Source organism: Anopheles gambiae, chromosome X (assembly GCF_943734735.2).
Source record: "Anopheles gambiae chromosome X, idAnoGambNW_F1_1, whole genome shotgun sequence".
Classification (NCBI taxonomy): domain Eukaryota; kingdom Metazoa; phylum Arthropoda; class Insecta; order Diptera; family Culicidae; genus Anopheles; species Anopheles gambiae.
This window is the reverse complement of record NC_064600.1, coordinates 1,838,341-1,859,282: the sequence shown is the minus strand read 5'-3', so window position 1 is coordinate 1,859,282 and position 20,942 is coordinate 1,838,341. Positions and strand designations below refer to the sequence as shown.

General features: G+C 48.9%; 2 protein-coding genes across 5 annotated transcripts in view; one reads left to right on the top strand and one right to left on the bottom strand.

Moving 5' to 3' along the window:
- LOC1272157 (cytosolic carboxypeptidase 2) overlaps positions 1 to 20,942 on the top strand; it is a 32,463-nt gene that overhangs the window by 8,545 nt on the left and 2,976 nt on the right. For 2 of the 4 annotated variants that reach the window (XM_061646123.1, XM_061646115.1), the window contains exons 2-13: positions 6,419 to 6,600; positions 11,308 to 11,460; positions 12,194 to 13,005; positions 14,883 to 15,032; positions 15,206 to 15,512; positions 15,585 to 15,689; positions 15,749 to 15,924; positions 15,994 to 16,156; positions 16,225 to 16,383; positions 16,455 to 16,523; positions 20,004 to 20,237; positions 20,417 to 20,835. In XM_061646123.1, the coding sequence (XP_061502107.1) occupies positions 6,419 to 6,600; positions 11,308 to 11,460; positions 12,194 to 13,005; positions 14,883 to 15,032; positions 15,206 to 15,512; positions 15,585 to 15,689; positions 15,749 to 15,924; positions 15,994 to 16,156; positions 16,225 to 16,383; positions 16,455 to 16,523; positions 20,004 to 20,237; positions 20,417 to 20,835 (2,929 nt within the window). The remainder of the gene's footprint in view (positions 1 to 6,418; positions 6,601 to 11,307; positions 11,461 to 12,193; positions 13,006 to 14,882; positions 15,033 to 15,205; positions 15,513 to 15,584; positions 15,690 to 15,748; positions 15,925 to 15,993; positions 16,157 to 16,224; positions 16,384 to 16,454; positions 16,524 to 20,003; positions 20,238 to 20,416; positions 20,836 to 20,942) is intronic. The other 2 variants (XM_061646124.1, XM_061646120.1) reach the window with 2 other exon arrangements.
- Positions 1 to 20,942, bottom strand: part of LOC1272156 (glutamine-dependent NAD(+) synthetase) — a 38,237-nt gene that overhangs the window by 14,512 nt on the left and 2,783 nt on the right. Inside the window, exon 2 of the mRNA XM_061646135.1 lies at positions 4,733 to 4,766. The gene's annotated coding sequence lies outside the window, so the exon portion shown is untranslated. The remainder of the gene's footprint in view (positions 1 to 4,732; positions 4,767 to 20,942) is intronic.

Here is a 20,942-nt window from a genome sequence, read left to right as displayed (position 1 = left end):
CCAATAAGATAAGGCGAGCAAGTCAGTAATTAAATAAGTTTACACGATAACAGTTCTTCAGTGCTTCCACGGATGGACGACCTGTTTGTTTCGCGCTGTGCATGTGACAGCATGAGATGAGTTTGGTTGTGCACCTGCTTTTATGGGAGAGAAAGGCAGGAGAGAACGATACGACAACAGAAAAGCTATTTCCATCCAGCTCCAGTTTCAAGGGAGGACAAATCAACATTGGATCTGTTTGATCTTGTTGAAGAGCTTTCCTTTTTTTTATGCGCTGCGAGATCTGACGACATCACCAGATATTATACGGAAGCACAAAAACACAAAACCTGTCACTGCCCCTACCAAGGCCCGGTTTGAGGAAATCAAATGATGCGTAGGTTAAAAAAAAAAAAACAACAAAGCAAAAGGAAAAACAACCCCCCTGGAGGACGGTACTTTGCTGCGGGTGTTCGGTGTCTTCGCTCCAGAGCGCATCATCCGAGTTTTGTGCTTGCCAAAACTCTTCCGTCGCAAACAACCTGTTTGAACTGGACCAAAACGAGGGGTGGCGGCGCATGGAAAGGGGCAAACATAAGCGGCCTGCACCAGCTGCCAAGTGACATTTGTTTTCCATCGCCCATTTTTTCGGTCAGCTTTTTACACGGGCGTTTGGCTTGCCCCCGGGGATGATGGACGCGAGATGATGCGTGCCATACGATCCGACGTACGTGCGTACCCACCTACACACACACACAGACATAAATCTGCCCGCTCCCCGCGGCTTGTTGTTTCCCACGCCCACCTCGTTTTGGGGGACTCGTGGAGTGTGTATCGTATATCATGCGCCAATTGCTTGTCTCATCGAGGAGCTATACTGCTGCGCTTCTGCTTGGTGGTTTATTTGCTTCAAATTGGATCAGCGCAAGTGGGAGAAAGAGAGAAAACGATCTGCACAGTGGGTGCAGATGCGTTCAAAAATAGTGTTTTTTTTTTATTTCATTTAACTTATTTCATTCATTGACTATCCCAGGGGTCTCCAAACTAATGCCCGTGATGGCTTCGTAAAGGGTAAAATAAATTGTTTATTATAAAACATAGTTCAATCAATATTCAATATTTTAAGTTTTTAACACAAAAATCTAGGTTAACTAATATAAATTTATTGGTATTTTCTTTAACAAGCGTGATATAACGTTCACGCATTAGCTGCGGGTAACTCCAAACTGGTCCTCAGCAACGTTATTTGCGAAGCAATGCGGCCCGCGAAGGGAAATGTGGGGAGAACCCCCTGGGACCAACACAACATCATTCTTACAGTCGTTGCCGCTAAATTTTGACTCTAACTCACTTATTTTTGTCTCGAAGGCACCAATTTTTGACAGCGTTTCACGATTTTTGCATCGAAGGCATCAATTTTTGACTGTGAGTCAATCGCTTTATTTACAAAATTTTATGTAATTTCTGAAAGTGTGTGTTTTGAAATGATTGAAATTAAGTTAAGCAGTGAATAATTTTATTGATAGAATTTAAAATAAAACAATTGTTTTGCCAATTTAGAAGATTTAATGGAGTGAAAAATATTGGCATGAATTTTCAGCTGTAAACAAAAGCTTTAGAAATTCTAAAATTTCATCATTTTTTCTCAAGAAACAATCAATTTACACAGTTTTTGTATTTTTTATGAGTTGTGGAATAACAATTGGTAAAAATCTGCTTAAATACCTTGTAAAATTGTCATTATTCCTACAAGAGTCAAAAATTGATGACTTACACACAAAAATAGGTGCGTTAGAGTCAAAAATTGATGCGCACTGTCAAAAATTGATGCCTTAGAGCCAAAATTTGGTGGCTACGACTGTATTGACTGCAGGAAGTACAGTACAGATAGTAAGATTGCACTTCCCAAGCCAAAGCTGATAACAACAGTGGGATGCAGATAAGCCGAAGGTTCAATGCGACCATGTGCTCGTCAAGCGTCAAGTTCAATTACGGGCTTATCTTGGGTTTGCGCTAAATATTGTGCTAGACACTTCAACTGTGGCGATACAACACATAATTGATGGTTTGTGAGATATATTATATACTCCTCGATACTATTCCATGGTTCCAGATTCCATGGTTAAATGTTTCTTTAAAATGTTACATACGTTAAATTGTATGTAACGAAAAGTTATAAGTCATAAAAATTATTATTATCATAAAAACAAAAATGAAGTAAAATTGGGGTTTTCCAATAGAAAAATGTAAATTCCCGTATAAAATGTATGGCCAACCCGAGTAGGTGGTAATATAAGTAAAGATGTAGTTTTGGTTCTAGATACGAAGGATAAAGATGATGTAAGATCGCAGAATATGTAGGGAGAGGAAATTTTACAAAATTAACAAAAAACAAACGCCGTTCGGAAATTTGTTCACGTATCGAAAACCACTTTTACGAACCGATGCACTAGCGCACGAGCGACGCAAACCACCGAACACCAACCACACCGCGCACACGGCAAAACCGTCCCGCAAACGATTGCAAAATTAACTCCTGACCACCGGCGAGCCCATGGTGCACGACACGAGACACGAACCGCTTCCTCGCTTCGGGCAGCCGCGGGTGCTGCTGCTGCTGCTGCTTTGCGTGAAGCGCGTACGGACTGTGAGCAGCACGAAGCGCGAAAAAGCGAGCGCGTTCACCATGCTTTGCCTCTCCCTCTATCGCTCTATCTCTCTCTCTCTCTCTCTCGCTTTCGCAAACACTTTCCCGCTGTTCCTTTGTGCGCGCGCCTCATACGATGACATACATTGGAAGACTTTTCCCTCCCGAGTCTGAGAAGAAGCGAACGACAGAGAGAGAGAGAGAGAGAGTGAGTGAGTGAGCAGACATATAGAAAAGCGCATCTGCCTACTGGGAGGGGTTGGGGGTGTATTTTTGCGACAGAAAGAGAGAGATAGAGAGAGAGAGAGAGAGCGAAAGACAGGTGCAGCGAGGTCCTGTTGGAGATTGGGGGAACCGCGTGCACATTCCCATACAGTCCGAAGGCAGACAACCAACCAACCAGCCAGCCAGCCAGCCAGACCGGCCAGCCGTTCGCTTGGCACATTTAGTCGCACGGTGAAGACGCTCGTCAGTGGACGTACGAACGCAGAACGCGCTTTTTTCGCGGGCCAGCCCACCCCCCACCCCCTTATTGGACAGAAGTCTTCCCGTGCTTCGGGTTTGTTGTCTAGTGTCGCCTGCCTTTCCGTCGATCATTTCGGAACTGTGAGTGAGTGTGCGTGTGTGCGTGTGCGTGTGTATGCGTGAAGGGTGTGTGTGTGTGTGTGAGTGTGTATGTGTGTGTGTGGGTGCGTGCAAGCCAGTGTGTCCCGAATGTTGGGCACATTCCTGGCTAATTAGTTAATTAGTGTCAACAATCAACTTCGCGAAACCTCGCCAAGCCGACCACCACGATCACAACAATCATTCCGTACGCTACCAGCAGCACCGGTAAGGGGCAGTAAGGAAGAGGGTAGCTTTCGAATCGTAGAAACAGACAAAAAAAAACCCTTCATGTTCCCGCGGCCCAATTCGCCCTAAGATCAGCACCAAAGATCAAATTAAATGCTGCTTCCGACAAAAGGGGGAGGCAAAAAAACTCGCACCGCTTGTTTGTTTTGTATTTACAAAATAAATGCCGCCAGCACAAACACACGCACGTAAACAGTGGGACAGAATAGCGACAAAAGAAAAACAAACACAAGTGCATCTTGCAACAACAACAACGACACCAAAAACCTGCGAGGATCGTACCCGTGGCGATTGCGGCTGCTCTGATGCCATCATCATCATTGCCAGCGACCCAAACAGCTGATCGTTCGCAGTTGTTTCGCTTGGCAGCTAACATGGGGGGGGGGGGGGGGGAGGGGGGGTGCGGTGGTGAGGGGGTGCCGGGGTGGATCGTGCACCAAACGCAAAAACCCGTGCCAATCGCGATAGTGTGTCGCGCGCTGATGCGGTGGCGACGACACGGTGCGCGGTGCGGTATGTTTACGTTGTCTTTACCGAACGTCCGCCTGGCGGACGCTGTAAGATCACGCACACACACACCCACATACCATAATGTGTTGTTGTTGTGTACCAATGTGTGTGTGTGTGTGGGGGCGTTTTTGATATTTGCACGCATCAGGTGCACCATGTTTGTTTTCTCTTTCCATCTACCGCCCTTCTCCTCAACACCCCAATGGGAAAGCATGGGATTGTGGTGGAAATTAATGATGCTGCTCTTTAGCGGTGAGCAGTTTTGTACATGCCCTGGAATGGGAAGCACTGCTCAAACTGTGTCGAACGATGAATCAATTGTCAGGAGCAACAAAAAAAAAAAACAAATTAAAACACAATTTTTCGCGACAAGAAAGTGCAAAACGGCGAAAAATCCGGTTCGAAGGACTAAAAAAAAAATGCGTATAAAAAGAACATTTCTTGAATCTTTTGCACCACCAAACCCATCACGTTTGCGTTGAAGTGTGCCGGAGACCCTTTCAACGGCCACTTCACTGTGCATGGTTGATTTAAAGGCGGAAAAATCAAAGCCACCACCGTGACCTGTGTTACTTCGGCGCGTGCGGTAGGACGAACTTTTAAATGAGTTACTGCCTGTGCAAGCATCCTTTTGGGCAAGAGCCCTTTCGGTCGAGAATCGCAAGGAGAGCAAACAATCAAATGCAAAAGAGGCTGACGCTAAAATAATTGTATAAAAAACACCCAAAAAAAAAACATACTTACTCCCTTATCTCTTGGTCTGCTGCTCTTCCAATATCTAGAATGAAATAAATACAAAAAAAAGACTTGAATTAGTTAGAATTCGAATATCACGGTAGAAATAATTAACCGGCTCGAATCAATACACGAACGATTCCACTAACTTGAACTATTTAACTGTCAGAAAATCAGATTGATGAGTCAAAAGGCAGAATCATCATTAATCAACGAAGCAAGAGTGGTTGCGTTGCAGCAGCACGTTTTAGCATTATCATCCAAGCGGCACTATTTCGAGAACGAATGTCACCGTGCCGGAGATAGATCCCTCCTGCCAATGGCGAACAAACACGATCCATCCAACGGAAAAGAACATTCATTTATCGGTAGAATGCAAGCAGCTAGGAATGAGACATGATTTTGGGCAGATTTGTGGAATGAAATGAATGTCGTTGCCCCACGAACAAAAAAAAACCCCAACCCATCCTCTTATGATTAATATACTCCCAATAACCACTGAGTCACATTGCACGCACACACAAAAAAAAAAGCGGAAAATCTCATCTGCTTCTTACCGAGAAGGTAGAATGGCGTGGCGCGTGTGGCAAAAGGCGGACAAGCGAAAGCGTACAAGCACCGCACATCTCAAGAAAATGAGCTTTCCGTTCCGTTTTCATTCGACAAAGCCGGCTGTTTGCGCCCAGAACCAGCGAATCAGTTCTTACCTCGCGAAATCCGGTGGATGGGGGTTTGTGTGCTCGTAACGAAATAATAGTAATAATAATAATAATAATAAGTACAGTACAGCGGCAGCAGCAACACAAAAAAATCGCAAGCTCATTAGGGCCTTATGAATGTTTAATCAGACTGCGAGTGGGTGGGGGGGGTTAAGCGGGCGGTTGGAGAAGGTAACCTCATCAACCTTTCGCCCGGCTTCTGCACACAAGTGCCTTGTTGGCCTCGTTCCGATGGCACGTTTCGCCCTCACCGTGTCTCTGGCTGTGTGTATGTGTGTGTGTGTGTGTGGTCCTTTTTCCTATCGATGAGATTTCGCGTTCATTTCATCAAGGACACGGAAGCGCAGGAGGAGGAGCCCACCATCATCAGCGCCCATGTCTTTTGCACTTTTGCCTGTACGTAGCGTACTTTGGCTCATTTCATACCACCAACCTTCTCTCCCTGGCAGCTGGTTTCGTACCGACCCAGCAGAGTCCTTTCGGCGGTGTATCGTTGCTTAACGCGAGTGGCTTACTCATGCACACACACACACACACACATAGAAGTACACAGAAAAGCTTATGAAAGAATCGCATCGCCAGTGGGAAGATTTATTTTTACCCACAAAGAGGTTTTTATTTCGCCCGCTCGTTTCTTTTCCTTCTTCTTCTTCTTCTTCTTCTTCTTCTTCATGATTATCTCCATTCAACCGCGCTACTCGTTGTCCCTCTCGGCCCCACATCTTTTATTCCCGCAATAAACCCTCCTCTCTTCGTTCGGTGCAATAACTCACAAATAAAGCTATTTGCGCTCAAACAAACCAAAATAAAAAGCAATTCACTCTAATTCTTGTATCCTTTTTTTCTTTCTTTCTTTTTGCATTTCCTCTCTCTCTCTCTCTCTCTTCTTCTTTCACTTGCTGCGCTTGTGTCCCGTTCTGTTTCTCGCTTTCCACATCTTTCCACAACCGTCCCGGCCCGGGGAATGCGCATGCAGCCGGCTACTTGGGCAGCTTTCTGTCGAACAGCCTCAAAACGCATCAGCTCGAGGTGAACACCGACTCGAAAACGCTACGCCCGATCGCACGCCTGAAGGAGCCGCGGGAACTGTTCGCACTGCCGAAGGAACGAGACTATGATTGCCCCCAGCAGGCCCCCCGATGGCCCATCGAGTGTCAGGTGGGTGAACAAAACATTAACAGCAACAACAAAAAAAACGAACAAAATGAAATTAACATGGAAAGAAGCAAACGGCCGGGCTTATTATTATCGGGAGTGTCAAACTAAACCTCACTAGCGGTGATAGAAAGTAATTTTGAGGCAATTTATATAACACACGGTTTAGTTATCTACGTGCAGCTTAAATAGTAGAGCTGATATTAGCTATTGTAGATTATTTGTGCATTATTTTGCAAATGTCAGCTCCATTCTTCATAATAATTTGCTAGAAACATGTAGACAACCCTGAAACCCCCAAATCGGAATCAATTTTCGGGCGATGAAAAGCTAGCGCTCCGTTCCCATTCCACTCGCACGAACACACCGACGCCTACAGCCCGCTGCTAATGTAGAACATTGACCCTTTCCCGTACATCCCCCAGTCCGTGTGTTTGAACTTTTTACCCTTCCAACGACGGACGGCGGGAGTGATGGGACGGCGTTCTCGCCTCTTCCCCCAGTATGGGTTCGAATATGTTTCTGCAACGCGAAAAAAAAAAGAAACACCAACAGAACGCAAACATTCACCGGAATCAACATCAAACAGCGAGGCCCAAAACGGCTGTTCGAGTGGAAATGTTCAGCACCCGATGGAGGCGCCCGGTTGTTTATGCGTTTGCGCCACGGTTGGGTTGAAGGGGAAGAGCGGAGGGGGGGGGGGGTCTGAAAGAGTACGTGCTTCAACGGCATCGATGAAATCAAATGCTGGAAAGCAAAGGGCTCGGAGTGTATGTGTGTGAGGCGTCTTCCAGTGAAAAATCCCTGTCCCCGAACACTGTCTGCGACTAGATTTTTCCACAAACTGGAAGAAAGTAAACCGAAAATAAGGACAAAATCAACACACACACACACACACACACACACACACACAAAACGATCCAGCAATACCATGTTTCAAAGATTGGTACACTCGATTAATGAATTCCATTTGGCAACCGGCCGGCCGTCCTCCCAATCCCCGAACCCAACCTTTTACGAATCGCCAATTAAAGGCACCAGGTGTTGAAGTGATGGCGTTTGCGTTCGTTCGGTCGTTCTTTGTATTTCCCTTTTCTTTTTTTGTTGGACTGTTTTAATTACCATTAATCGAAAAATATTACTCAACGAAAAGTTGCGAACGAAAAAGCTGGCGCCCAATCAAGATTCAAAATTAAGGGCGACGGTGGTGCCGGTGCGCGGCGCGGGGGGGGGGGGGGGGGGTGATGTGCGGTATGGCAATTAGCTTCCATTTCCGATCGCTCGCTCCTCCCTTTCCACCTCCCTACTCTGAAAAGCACACACACACACACACACAATCAGAGGGACAGCTGGCTAGACACTAAATTTAGCAGTCCTTTTTTTTTATTATTCCACCGCTTCCTTCACACACCTCCAAACCGAAGAAAAAAGTTTTCAAGGTTTTTTGTTGTTGTTGTTGTTGTTGCTTACGTATTGGATTGCTTCCCCCACTCTGGGTGCGTTTTGACAAGTGTGTTTGCGCGCGTTGATTGCAGGGAGAAAAGCCTGCCGCTCCCGAAAGTTGCCCGCGCTTCACAAGTGGCTCCTGGTCACGGCACCGGGCGCACGGGTGTGTAGATGATGTTAATTGGTTCATGGCAGGATGTGTGTGTGTGTGTGTGTGTGTGTGTGTGTGTGTGTGTGTGTGTGTGTGTGTGTGTGTGTGTGTGTGTGTGTGTGTGTGTGTGTGTGTGTGACGGATATTTCGGGGGGGGAGGGGGGGGGGGGCGAGTTCGGAACGAAATTTTGAAGCACCGAGAAGCCTTCAAACTTTGCCTTCTTTCTTTGCGTTTATTTTATTTTTTGTTTTGTTTTTAGTTTTGTTTACCGTCCTTGCCCGTGTTGGCTGTCCCGCGCATCCGGCGAAAGGTGCGGGTGACATACGGTGTACTGAATGTGTGCTACCATTTGCTTTCAGTGGGTAGTTTCGTATGTGGTGTGTGTTTGGGGTGGACACTACGCGATGAAGTGACTTCAGTGTTAGGCGGAATTGTGAGGATCAAAGGCAGTTGTTGTGAAGAACAAACACACACACACACACACACACACACACACACACACACACACACACACACACACACACACACACACACACACACACACACAAAAACATGTTCTCTGCAGGACGCAAAGCAAGTCCGATGGCGATGACGTCTGCCAGCCCCGGGGGAGGTACCGAGGGTACGAGAGCCCGTGTGGTGTTTGGGCTTGTTCGTCTGGCAGTGAAGGGAAATTAATTTCTTTACCCAACCCTCTGGTTGTTTGCGGTTTTTTTTTTTTGCTGTTTTGGTATGTGGGAAGTTTGTTTTTTTTCACATTGTTTTTTTTATGAAAGCAGCTCCAAAATAACGCAAATTCTCGCGTGTGTATATGTTTATTTTTTGTTGTTGTTGCATTGTTTTTCCTTGCTTGCTAATATATCGTTTGCTTCGTTTGTTTTTTTTTTTGAGTGTGTGTGTGTGTGTGTGTTTTTTTTTTGCCTCACTAGCGAATATTTTCTTCCCTCGCAAAGCAGCCAATCAAACGAACCCATCACAGATCGATGCAGCCGGCATTTTACCACCGTACTCTTTCAACTGGGGAATCCCCTCCCTCCTGCCCATTTCCAAAAGCCCCCAAAACCTACTCGCCCCCTCCCCCCCAGTGTTACGTCACCCGAGTGAGGGGAAGGGGGGGTTCACCAATCAAGCGGAAGCACGCAAGTGGAATGGTACCGAAATTCCGCCATCGATACTTCGCCTCCACCACCCCCGGTGTTTCGGGCGCGTCCTGATGAAGTCATTCAGGAGGTACCACCGCGTGCGAGCCGCGTTCGTGCAATGAATTTTCAGCACACCCTGGCGCGGCCCGGGCAGGACGGAACCCCATTTCGTCGCCACCGCTGCTTTCGCTGCTTAGTTGGTTAGTCGGCGAAAGAAAGTCGAATAACAGGAGCACAAAAAAAACGGGCTTTGTTCTCTCCAATCCACCACACCCCCCCACCCCCCCCCCCATCCCCGGTCCTCACTCTTACTGTCAGAGTATGTTGCCAATCTAGGATGGCTTTTCACTTTGTTTTTTGTTGCTGTGCTTCGAAACCAAAGGTACAATGACTCCTGTTTGTTATTCGAATCCTCGCCCACCGGCACAGGAGCCACACCGGTGCTGCTAAATTTAGACACCCATTCCCGCCCCCTTCCCTTACCGGGGGGGCTTTCGTCCCAATTTGAGGTTGGTGAGGGGATCGATTAGATTTTCTTTCCCCCTTTGCTTTGCTTTTATGATGAATAAATATCCCTTTTTGCTAAGTGCCACGCAAGCGGTGGGCGCTCCCGGTCGCCGGCATTGATTAACCTTTTATCCTCTCTCGGCGGTCAGCCCAGCCCGAGCAGCGCCATTAAATTTATGTGCGTCCCCCCGGGCGGCTGTTGCTATAAGCTCTGGTGGTTTTGTGCGGAGAAGCTTTTAATTGCTTGCTCGATGCGGGACGGTGGCGGTTACCAGCAGTCGATACGAGCTAGAAAATGTCACATACATTGTAATTAACGTCTTGCTGTGCGGGGGCACGCTAACAAGGAGTAATGGGTACGTAGCAGAGCACCGACCGACTCGATGCTTGATGCGACGCTATCGACTGTTGGACGCCAGCGAAAAGGTCGAGTAATTCCAAAGTGAGGCGTCAAAAACGAGGGTTTTTGCGTTTTGGAGACTAATTTACGCGTCTACAGTAACGCCTACGCACGACGTGGTGTAAGCTTTATTGCGTTCAATCGCCACATCGGGTGCTCAGTGATAAATCTTAAATTTTATTACGTAAGTTCCAATCCTGCTTTTACGTTTTTCCGAAGGATGTATGCGTCCATTTTGTCCCGGTTAGCTTTCATCGAATTTCTGGTGACGTTTTTGTCACAAACACAAACAAACAACGATCACAAACATACCGAAGTGGAAGAGGATTTAAACGTTGCGGCGTTAATTCTTAGTTCGACGTCTAGTTATGTTGGGATCTGACAAACAATTGCATCCAGCTACTCCAGGAACCTCAACATCTAGTTGTCATCTTGGTTTTTAACATCTTCTTAACATCTTAACCGTGCAAATGTGTCGAGCAATCTAACACATGATATCCCCCGGGTACAAATCCAATCCAATTCTTGGCGAAATTTAGTCTCCAAGTGTTGAAGTTTCAAGTGAGGATCTACTTGGGATGTGTGGAGCCGACGAGGAAGTGATTTGGTCTTCGCTTTTTGAAATGGAATAATCAAAGGTCTCAGGGAATAAAGCAGATGTGGAAAAGCAGAAATAGTCATTTAAAGTTCCTTGTCTACAGAGGCCTAAATCTAGAGCCTAGATCCTAGAGAGTGTCCTATGCAACAAATTTCAATTCCAGAATATCTCCCAATCATTACTTAGCTCACCTGTATGTCACAATGAGTTAGCAAAGTTATAAAACACCAAGCATTAAGTGATACATACAGAAGGTTGTGTTAACGTTTGTTGTAATGATCCAAAAACTGGAGTAGTAATGTTTTATTCCTGCTATTTGCCTGCCACTTCCAACGCAAGTGCACAATCTAAGGAGGCCATAAAGCAGAGTAATTTTAACTTCATTTCAATTTGGAAGAACCATTCCAGCCGCTTCCGCGAAAGCATCACTCATTATTGCACTCTCTATGCCTTTCTCCCGCTCAGGTGCTTGAGGAGCGCGTGTATCACCTGGACGACGCACCGGAAACGCCGGAACCGTACTACCAGCCGACCGGCAAGGAGCTGCAACCGCGCCCGGTAGGCGAAGAGAATGGCATCATCGTGTACAACTACAACCCGACTAGTGCCGTGCACTACGTAAGTACTTCCGCTCCTGGCTCGCGCTAACCCGCCTCGGGCACCTGCCCGACCAATTCCACCACCGTGCGCGGATCTAGATAACTTAACACATGCTGTGTCGCTTGTGCGTGTTTGTTTGTGTTGTCGCAGTTGTTGTTGTTGTTGTTGTTGGTGTTGTGTGGCTGCCTCATCTCGCCATCGACCATCGAGCTTCGCTTTTCCCCGCAGGCGACTGTAAAAAAAAACGAGTCCCATGTACAAGGACAAAAGGACATGCAAGAGCAAACTCCAGGCAAGGAGTCGAGTAATCTCGTCGCCATAACTCGTACAGCTGGCAATGGGATGCAGTCGTCCATACGTGTGCTCTTTCACCATCCGATGCAAAGCGGATGCTCTCGTACTGCCCGCCTGGGGCACTCATCTCATCTCAGTGCGTGTACTACACCAAGCAAAGCAACGCCAAACACCCCAATGCACACCATTGTTGTCCCGTCCAAAAGCGTAAAACCCTTTACTGCGGCTGCAAAAGAACACGACGACGCACATCTCTAATACTGCAGAGCAAACTGGGTCCCTCCCCCCCCACCTCCTTGCTAACCCCTCTACCGGCCCGTCCCATCTACCCACTCATTAGCTACAGCTTTGAGTCCCTTTTCGAGCAGTTCGAAGCGAGCGCGGACTGGTAGCTCATTAACTGGATTTCTGTGGCGCGCTTTTTCTGTTTCTTCCATGCTCACATGGCGCCACACAGTTGCCGGTGGATGACGAGGTAACGCAGCCCGAGCCCGAACCCGTACCGTGCCCGGGGAAGGGTGGCGGGTCGGTGCTTCGGCAGCTTCGGCAGCTTCGCCGGCGGCTCCAGCGCACCCTGCTGCAGTGGGAGGCGAGCGAGTACGTCGACCGGGACTACTCGTACGAGGAGATGAACGATGCGGGCGAGATTCTGCCGTACGACGAGGAGAACCAGATCGTCCATCAGGTGGTGGAGGAGTCACCGACACCCGATCGGGAGCTTGTCGCCATGCATTTGCGCAAACGGGCGTCGGCTGGCGGCGCATCGAGCGAAGGGAATGTCCAGAGGCAGGTCGACAGTAGCACAGTGTGTGACAGGGAGGCAGTGAGCAGCAGTCCCGACAGTGATCGTGACGGTTGCCAACCACTCAGACACGTGGATAGTACCAGCAGCACCAACAACGACAACAACAACAACAACAACAACAACAGTGACGAGTCGGATGACTCCGACGGCGAACAGACGGGGTCGTCGCCTGCGGTACCGGCTAGCATGACCAAGACCACCACTAATCGTACACCCGATCTCTGTCCGCAGTTTAGCCGCTCGACGGTCGGCGGCTCGAAGGCCCAGCCGGCCGCCCATCCGACGCCGCTCGATCCGGACGATCTCGTGTTCGAGTCCCGGTTCGAGAGCGGCAATCTCGGGCGCGCGATCAAGATCACGCCGACCTACTACGAGCTCTACCTGCGGCCGGACATGTACACCAACCGGCACACGCAGTGGTTCTACTTTCAGGTGAAGAACACCAAGGCGAAGGTAGTGTACAGGTGAGTGACCGCTGCTTTTCGTCCTAGCTAACGCTCCTAGCAACTCCGAACCACAGACATAGTGCAGGGAGGGTGAGAGACCTATGCATACAGTAGCTGTGCCGTGCGCAACACGACGTCGGCCAGAGCATATGGTGTCGATGTCCGATCCGGGTTTCGGGTTTACGAGCACGCGCGCTCATCATTTTGACGACCCACGCGCAAGATCCAACCAGATCTGCAACGAACCAGCAAACCAAAAAGACACCACCGTTTGGACGATATTTTCGATTTCGCCGTTTCCATCCATCTTTCACACACTCGCGCGCGCACACACACACACACACAGACAGAGCACTAAATGGTCCCAAAATCTCGCCATTAATTACTGAACCTTGTGGTTTTTGGGTGATATTTTCTCTCCCATCCCCCCTTTGTTCGGTGTATAAATATACACCGAAATTTCCAACGCCTTTACTGGGCCCGTCGTGACACACACACAGTGAACGCGAATGATCAAACTGCGTTCGCGCTTGTGGGCCCAGCTGACTTGAGGCAGCACGGGCGGGGCGTGCGAAATGAGCCGATTATTATGCTTAACGACCGGGCGTTGTTCCACGCGCGCGGGTACTGCTCCGGCTGCTCCACGACCTTTTCCGACTCTTCCGAACGGGAAGCAACGGCGCCAGTAAACACAACAGCAGGGATTACAAACAACCGACGCGATCTCCAACGCGTGGACCTTGCAAGTCCACGCAAACCAATTAATGGTCCTGCTTACTTTGGATGCACACGCGGGGGAAACCTTTGGCCAAGAATAGCGGTTTACTATTTCGCGCATAGCGGCCGATTTGAATGTTTCCGAAACGGAATCAAACGGTTTGGCTGTAGTTCTGAGGAAGTTGTTGGAACGGTTGCAGCATGCGCTAGAAATAGCGCGCAGCACATCTTGGATGCTGCTAAGATATTACAGGGTTGCATGGGAGACATTTTGGAACGACCAGGAGGACCCAAAAATCTCTCCATTATACTTTAAAGAATCATACATTCTCTTCGGGAAGGTCCACTCCAACAATGACGACCTTTGCTTTTATAAATATCTAGATGACCTAAACTCAAACTCAAGCTCCCAGAGCTATCCTCCGCTCCCCGGGGCCAAAGATCTTCCACAACAACTGGAAGTTGGCGAGACAACTACAGTGCGGGTCATTATTTATCCAACAACCCATGTCATCCGAATGAACACAAAGCACCGTGTCGAACGTGTTCGAGGAAGCAATAAAAAAAAAGAACAACCACAACACGTCCGATGCACAACGACCATCCCCCCGGGAGGAGCGCTTCTTCCAGCTGTCGACACAGTGTTGATGCTTCCGAGGAAACACCAAACTATTTTTTCTCTCTCCCCGCTCAGGGTGGTCGGTTCGCTCGTCGGTTGGTGCACTACGCTCGCCAAATGGGACAGTTTTAGACTGGCAGTAAAAAAAAATATGAAATACAGGTCCCGGGGACCCGGGTTAACCAATTAAGACGGCACAGCTGTTGGTTGTTGCGCTCCGGTGGTCCCCAACCCCACGGAACCTCTTTCTCGCCGTTTATTCCGGGATCCGGAACGCGATACGAAAATAATTCGAAACAGGCGGTCACAAGGCCGGAAGGGTGTGCGCGGGTTTGGGACAATGTTGTCACGACTCGGTCGTGTATGTTGCAACAACTTCAACAGCTTCGGTCAACAGCTTCTTGCGCCATCCTGCAAGCTAAGATTTTCTTGGAGCATCATCAGTGAGGTCAAAGAACCTTGTTTGTGTGTGTGTGTGTCTCTCTCTCTCTCTCTTGGCTGTCTGTGTGTGTTTGTTTCGTAGTTGTAGTTGGAGTAACGTTTGCTTCTCCTTTCACAGATTCTCCATCATCAATCTAACGAAACCGGACAGCCTCTACAAGGAGGGCATGCGGCCGCTGATGTACTCGACGATGGATGCGGAATGCAATCAGGTCGGCTGGAGACGGTGCGGCGACAACATTGCCTACTTCCGAAACGAGGACAACAGGTATGACAATTGTCACGCGGTTATTTGGGCCCACGTAGTAGTAGTAGTAGTAGTAGTAGTAGTAGTAGTAGTAGTAGTAGTAGTAGTAGTCGTATAAGAAGTACGTCCTAGTCTCACGTCACGCTGCGCGGCGGGATGTCTTCCTTTTGCTATCTCTTCCCCTACCCCTGCAGCAATGGATACAATTACAGCCACTACCATCACCGGCCGGCCGATGACGACGAGGACGAGTACATCGGCACCAGTTCGTTCACGCTGTCGTTCAACATCGAGTTCAAGTACGACGGCGATACGGTCTACTTCGCCCACAGCTACCCGTACACCTACTCCGACCTGCAGGACTATCTGATGTGCATCCAGCGCAACCCGGTCAAATCGAAGTTCTGCAAGCTGCGGCTGCTCTGCCGGTCGCTCGCCGGCAACAACGTCTACTATCTCACCGTCACCGCGCCGACCACGCACGAAGACGACAATCAAAAGGTAGCGACCAGACCTGGGAAGATACCGCGCGGAAGATCCTAACATCTCGAACGTCTTGTTTCTCGCACGCAGAAAAAGAAAGCAGTCATTATCACCGCACGTGTTCATCCGGGTGAGAGCCCGTCCTCCTGGATGATGAAGGGTCTGATGGACTTCATTACCGGCGATTCGTACGTGGTAAGTATGGGTCAGGCTCATAGCGTTACGGTCCCAACAGCCATTCACTTCTATCGCAGGCAAAGAAGCTACGGCATAAGTTCATCTTCAAGCTGGTACCGATGCTCAACCCGGACGGCGTCATCGTGGGCAATACCCGCAGCTCGCTGACGGGGCGCGATCTCAATCGCCAGTATCGCACGGTGATACGCGAAACCTATCCCTCGATCTGGAACACGAAGGCAATGATAAGAAGGTAGGTAGCGCGTAGACTCTGTTCACTTGCTGTACGCTTCTAACGCTCACCCTACCCTGTGCATTACAGACTGATGGAGGATTGCGGAGTCGCGATGTACTGCGATATGCATGCGCACTCGCGCAAACACAACGTGTTCATTTATGGGTGCGAGAACCTCAAGCGGCACCCGGACCGACGCCTGCTGGAGCAAGTCTTCCCGCTGATGCTGCACAAGAATGTGGCAGACAAGGTACAGGGGGAATTGGCAAAGGATTTGGCTGTTTTTTTTTTTCACGCGCACACTTCTCCTGCTTCTAGTTTTCGTTCGAGAACTGCAAGTTTAAGGTGCAGAAGAACAAGGAAGGCACCGGCCGGATCGTCGTGTGGGTGCTGGGCGTCACCAATAGCTACACGCTTGAAGCGTCCTTCGGTGGCAGCACGATGGGAGGCCGCGCCGGTACCCACTTTTCCACTGCGGTAAGCAGATCACACGTTACGTACGTAGCTCCCATTTGGCCTAACGCTCATCCCATAATCTCCACCCGCAGGATTACGAGCACATCGGACGGGCGTACTGCGAGACGCTGATGGACTATTACGACGATAATCCAATCAAAGTAAATTATTACCTAAGACGCATTAAGAAGATACGCAAGAGGGAGAAAAGGCTGCGGAAGGCGCAGCGCACAGAGCAGCAGGAAAGCTTCTGGTGGCTCAATGAAAGCTGAAGCCAGTTCGCAAACGCCCTCGTTAGCGACCCCTGCGAACGACGACGCCAACCGAACGCACCAAACACCACGTCACGCACACAAGGCCGGGACCTCCCATCCCATTGGTTGGCATGCGGTGCTCAGGGTGGCGTCGCGCTCTTCCCAAGCTTTCTCTCCGCTCTGTTTTATTTCCCTATCACACCTACGTATTATCTTCGCTAGTTGCCCACCATCTTGTAGACACTCACACACGCACAGAAGCGCACTCTGTTTAATCTGTCCTGTTTAGTACACCTATCCCCAATCCTCCAAGTAGTAAGTAGTACACCTTAGTGGTAACTTCGAACGCAAAAGTGTTGTATCTGACATCCAGAGTCAAAACGGAATTGGATGAATCATTCAATTAATTCAAATGAATCTGATGTTCTAACACGATGGTTCAGCTATCTCCAAAGAATCATGAATTTCCAAAATTTCTTATTTGTTCAAAGATTCATGGTCCTCCAAGAACTAACGAGTCCTTGACCACTCTTGAACTATGTTCAAGGTGTTAAGACCTACGCGTTGATTAAGGCTTCACCTCAGGCTTTATTTTTCCTTTTCATGCCATGACTCCTGAAGTAACTCCTCAGGATCTGATGTTCTTAATAATTATGAACTTTTCAAGCATATTCTATTGAAACGAATTCTTTCAAACAAATAACTTGAAGTCTAGTTGTCCAAATGGAATAGGTGTTTATGTATCGGATTGGTTCATGATTCTTTCTGAGATTCATAATCCTGGAAGCTGCATAGCTCCCGAGATTCAGATTTGAATGTTTGATTCCCGATTTCATTGAAGATTCAAATGACTCATACAGCACGACACATTTGCGTCTTTTCCCTCTCTGTAGTCTTTTAGAAATCCAACATGTTGTGCACTCGTAATCCCATCCCCCATATCTCACGTTATCGCCATTGCAATTATTCGCGTAGTTAAGTATCATTGTGTGTGTATATGCGTGTTGTATGTAGTTGTGAGTGTGCGTGGCAGGCCACGTTAGGCACACCTTAAAAAAAGCAAACCAAGAACAATCGTAAAATACAACCACAGCGTTTGACAACTGTACTAGCGTTGTGCACTATTGTTTAAAGTATTTATCGCAACAACAGCAAAAACACCCACTCACACTGTTGCATTCTGTACTAGAGGTAAAGAGTTTAGTAGTCGTAGTTTGGGCTCAGCTGTGATGTGTGCTTTTGTTGCAGATTGTTGCGCACCATTCCAAGATTTGTTTCTTTTTTTCATTTTGCTGTTTTTACTGTTATACTTGGGTCCCGATGGCCCGACTCCTGTCTGCGTAACAAAGCTGTATGTGGAATGTATCTGTGTTCATACTGTTTTATGTCGATGTCTCACATAAACACCACCCCTCAGAACACATGCCTATCAACGAAAACCTACTCTTTACTCTCCAACAAAACCCAACCAACCAACCAAATAAAAAAACAACAATCCCTGCGTGCTGACACACTCCAACACCCACAACACACGCCGACGTGCACCTCACCTGCCCGACGACAACAGCGTGGCTATCGGCAACTGGTTCGGAAGTATCTCTGGTACATACTGCACCTCCACAATCCGGACGGATCGCCGCCGTCCGAGGGCGCGATCAACATGAAGCTGCGACAGTTCACGCGCATTCCCGTGCCGCGCACCGCCGACGAGATGGAGGCCCAGCGGGAAGAGCGAAAGCAGGAGGATCTGGAACGGCTAGAGAAACGACGGAAGCTGAGCGTCACCCGCCCCTGCAGCTACTATCCGTTGCGCGAGAAGCCCGAAAAGCCGTTCCTGTTCAACTGGCGCAATTGGTTCTGGCCGTGACACAGCAAGCGTTACGTTACTTTGCGTTACGTTACGTTACGTTACTTTGCGTTTGTTGCGTTACTTTTCGTTACGTTGCGCTGCGTTACGCTATGTTACAATACGTTACGTTTCACGAACACCTTAGGATAAGGGTTAGTTGACTCAGGGCAGAACGTTCTTAGTATGTTAACAATAGTTACTAGAAGGTGTCACCAGAGGGCAAGCAGGACGATAAAATTCCAGAAGAAACACGCACAGGCCACGAACAGCAACCCAAAAATTCCTACTGCAACGCCTCCTCACGGAAACACCTCGACACCGTGACTAGCCTTTTCTCTTCTTCTTTCCCTCCATACTTTTGCCGCCCTTACTTGATGGTTCGTGATACTAACGTTCTCTTAATGTCGTGTCCAAAACATACACGCTTACAACCACACACACGTACACCACGCACCGTTTTCGGGCTCACCTTCAACACCCGTTAGCGCACATACCGGCGTAAGGTGCGCCAGTGTCTGTGGTTCGTGCTGAACCTCTACCGGCCGGACCTGCCGCCCCCGTGCGATGAGGCGATCGAGCGCCGGTTCCAGCACTTCCGCTCCATACCGGTGCCCCGGACGCCCGAGGAGCTGGAGGCACAGCGCAAGGCGGACCGGAAGGCGGCAGCGGGCAAACCGAAACCCGTCAAGCGCAAGGTGGTGGTGGTGAAGCGGCGCCGGTCCAGCATACAGCTTCCAGCGCTTCCGTCCGGAAAGGAGGAGGAACGGGCGATTTAACTAGATTTGTTTTACTGTTACGGCTCCTTTGTGCGGAATGTTTAAAAACCCCAACGCGTCTTTTAATAATAACGTCTCGCTCCCTCCGGTGCCAACACTCGGGTAGAAAGTATTTTTATGAGTTTGTGTTTTGATTTTGTTCCGTTTGTGCGCTTGTAATTAGCACTATTTTTGATGTAGATGTGTGGTTTAGTAGCTAGAGTAAGTAGATTAAGTGTGCTTGGATGCAAAGTAGCTCGAGGTTCGATCCCTGGGTCGATACATGCAAAGGTGTCGGATACATCGGTAGATCTGAAGAACGTTGCGTTGGTGTAACGCGTAACGCCTGTTGTGCTGAAACTCCTTTATACTTTCTATTGGTTGCTTTAATTCCCATTGTTTTCACTTTTTGAGAGTAGACGATTCGATGACAAAAGTGAAGTCAGAACACGACTTGGTAATTGATTTTGCTACGTAACGCTTCTCAAAAGTAACGTTACGGCTAAAGTAACGGCTGTTCTTCAGGTGTACCGATACATCCATCAATATGTTCGTTAAAGTTGGTTCCACTTTGATCCACCAATGCACTACACGTCGAGTACTTCAATGCGACTGCTTCAATGTACCAACGTTGCATTTCATACGATCGGATCCAAACTTAGTTTGAACATAGGTTTGCACCTGTAGCGTACGGAACGTGTATTTCCCGGTTCACCAGTTCAAACAATTCGTGACGATAACATCCCAAACAAACCCCCCCCCCCCATAATCAAACACATACAGGAAAAGCTGCGCATGAAAATTCTCACTCGCCTGTCGAAGGAAGGCTCGAGCGCGGAGGAGCCGCTCAACATACCGCTGTCGGACTACTCGAGCGACGAGGGCGACACGAGCAGCAGCAGCTCGGAGGACGAAGGGAAGGACAGCATGGCCGAGCTGGAGGGTCCGTGCTGTTCCACGCTGAAGGTGCCCCCGTCCTCGCCGGTGCTGCCGCAGAAGCTTAAGGGCAACAAGAAGGTAATAGCCGGACGGACGGCACTTTTGAGCTGTACAGACTAGTCTAGGAGTCTTTGTTTTTCTCCCCCCTCGTGGATCTATGTCTATGTACAGAAACCTTTGTACAGTAGTGCTTTGTGTTTGCCTGTGGTCCTAGTCTATGTTGCCATGTTCTAACCTACCTACCCGTCGGTTTGCAGAGCAAGAAACAGTCCGTCCCGCTGGCCCGACCGCCGACCTACCGGCGCAAATCGCACAGCGTGCAGCGGATCGTGCTGGACATCCCCACCACCGAGCCGGCGAGCGACTTCTTCGAGTACACGTCCGAGGACGAGCTGCTGCTGCCGCCGGCGGCCGCCTCCGACACCGAGAACACGGTCAAGCGCACGTTCCGGCGGCGCAACCGGCCCCGCCGGACCGACAACATACGCAAGCTGACGCTGCTCGGCTGCGAAACGCAATACCTCATGCCGCCGGAGCTGATCGTGCGGTCGGCGGCGAACCGGTACCAGTCGGAGGACGAGGACGAGCAGAGCAAGATGGTGATGAGCATCATCAAGGAGTTTCCGCCGGTGCTCGGGAAGGAGCGGGTCTGGCAGCGATCGAGCGGCAGCGAACGGTAAGCGAACTCTTCATTTCGTTCATTCATTCTCAGGGACCTTTTTAAGTGTTGAGGAACGAGGCAGTACCGCAGAACTAGCTCGAAAATGTCTTGTTTTTCTCTTA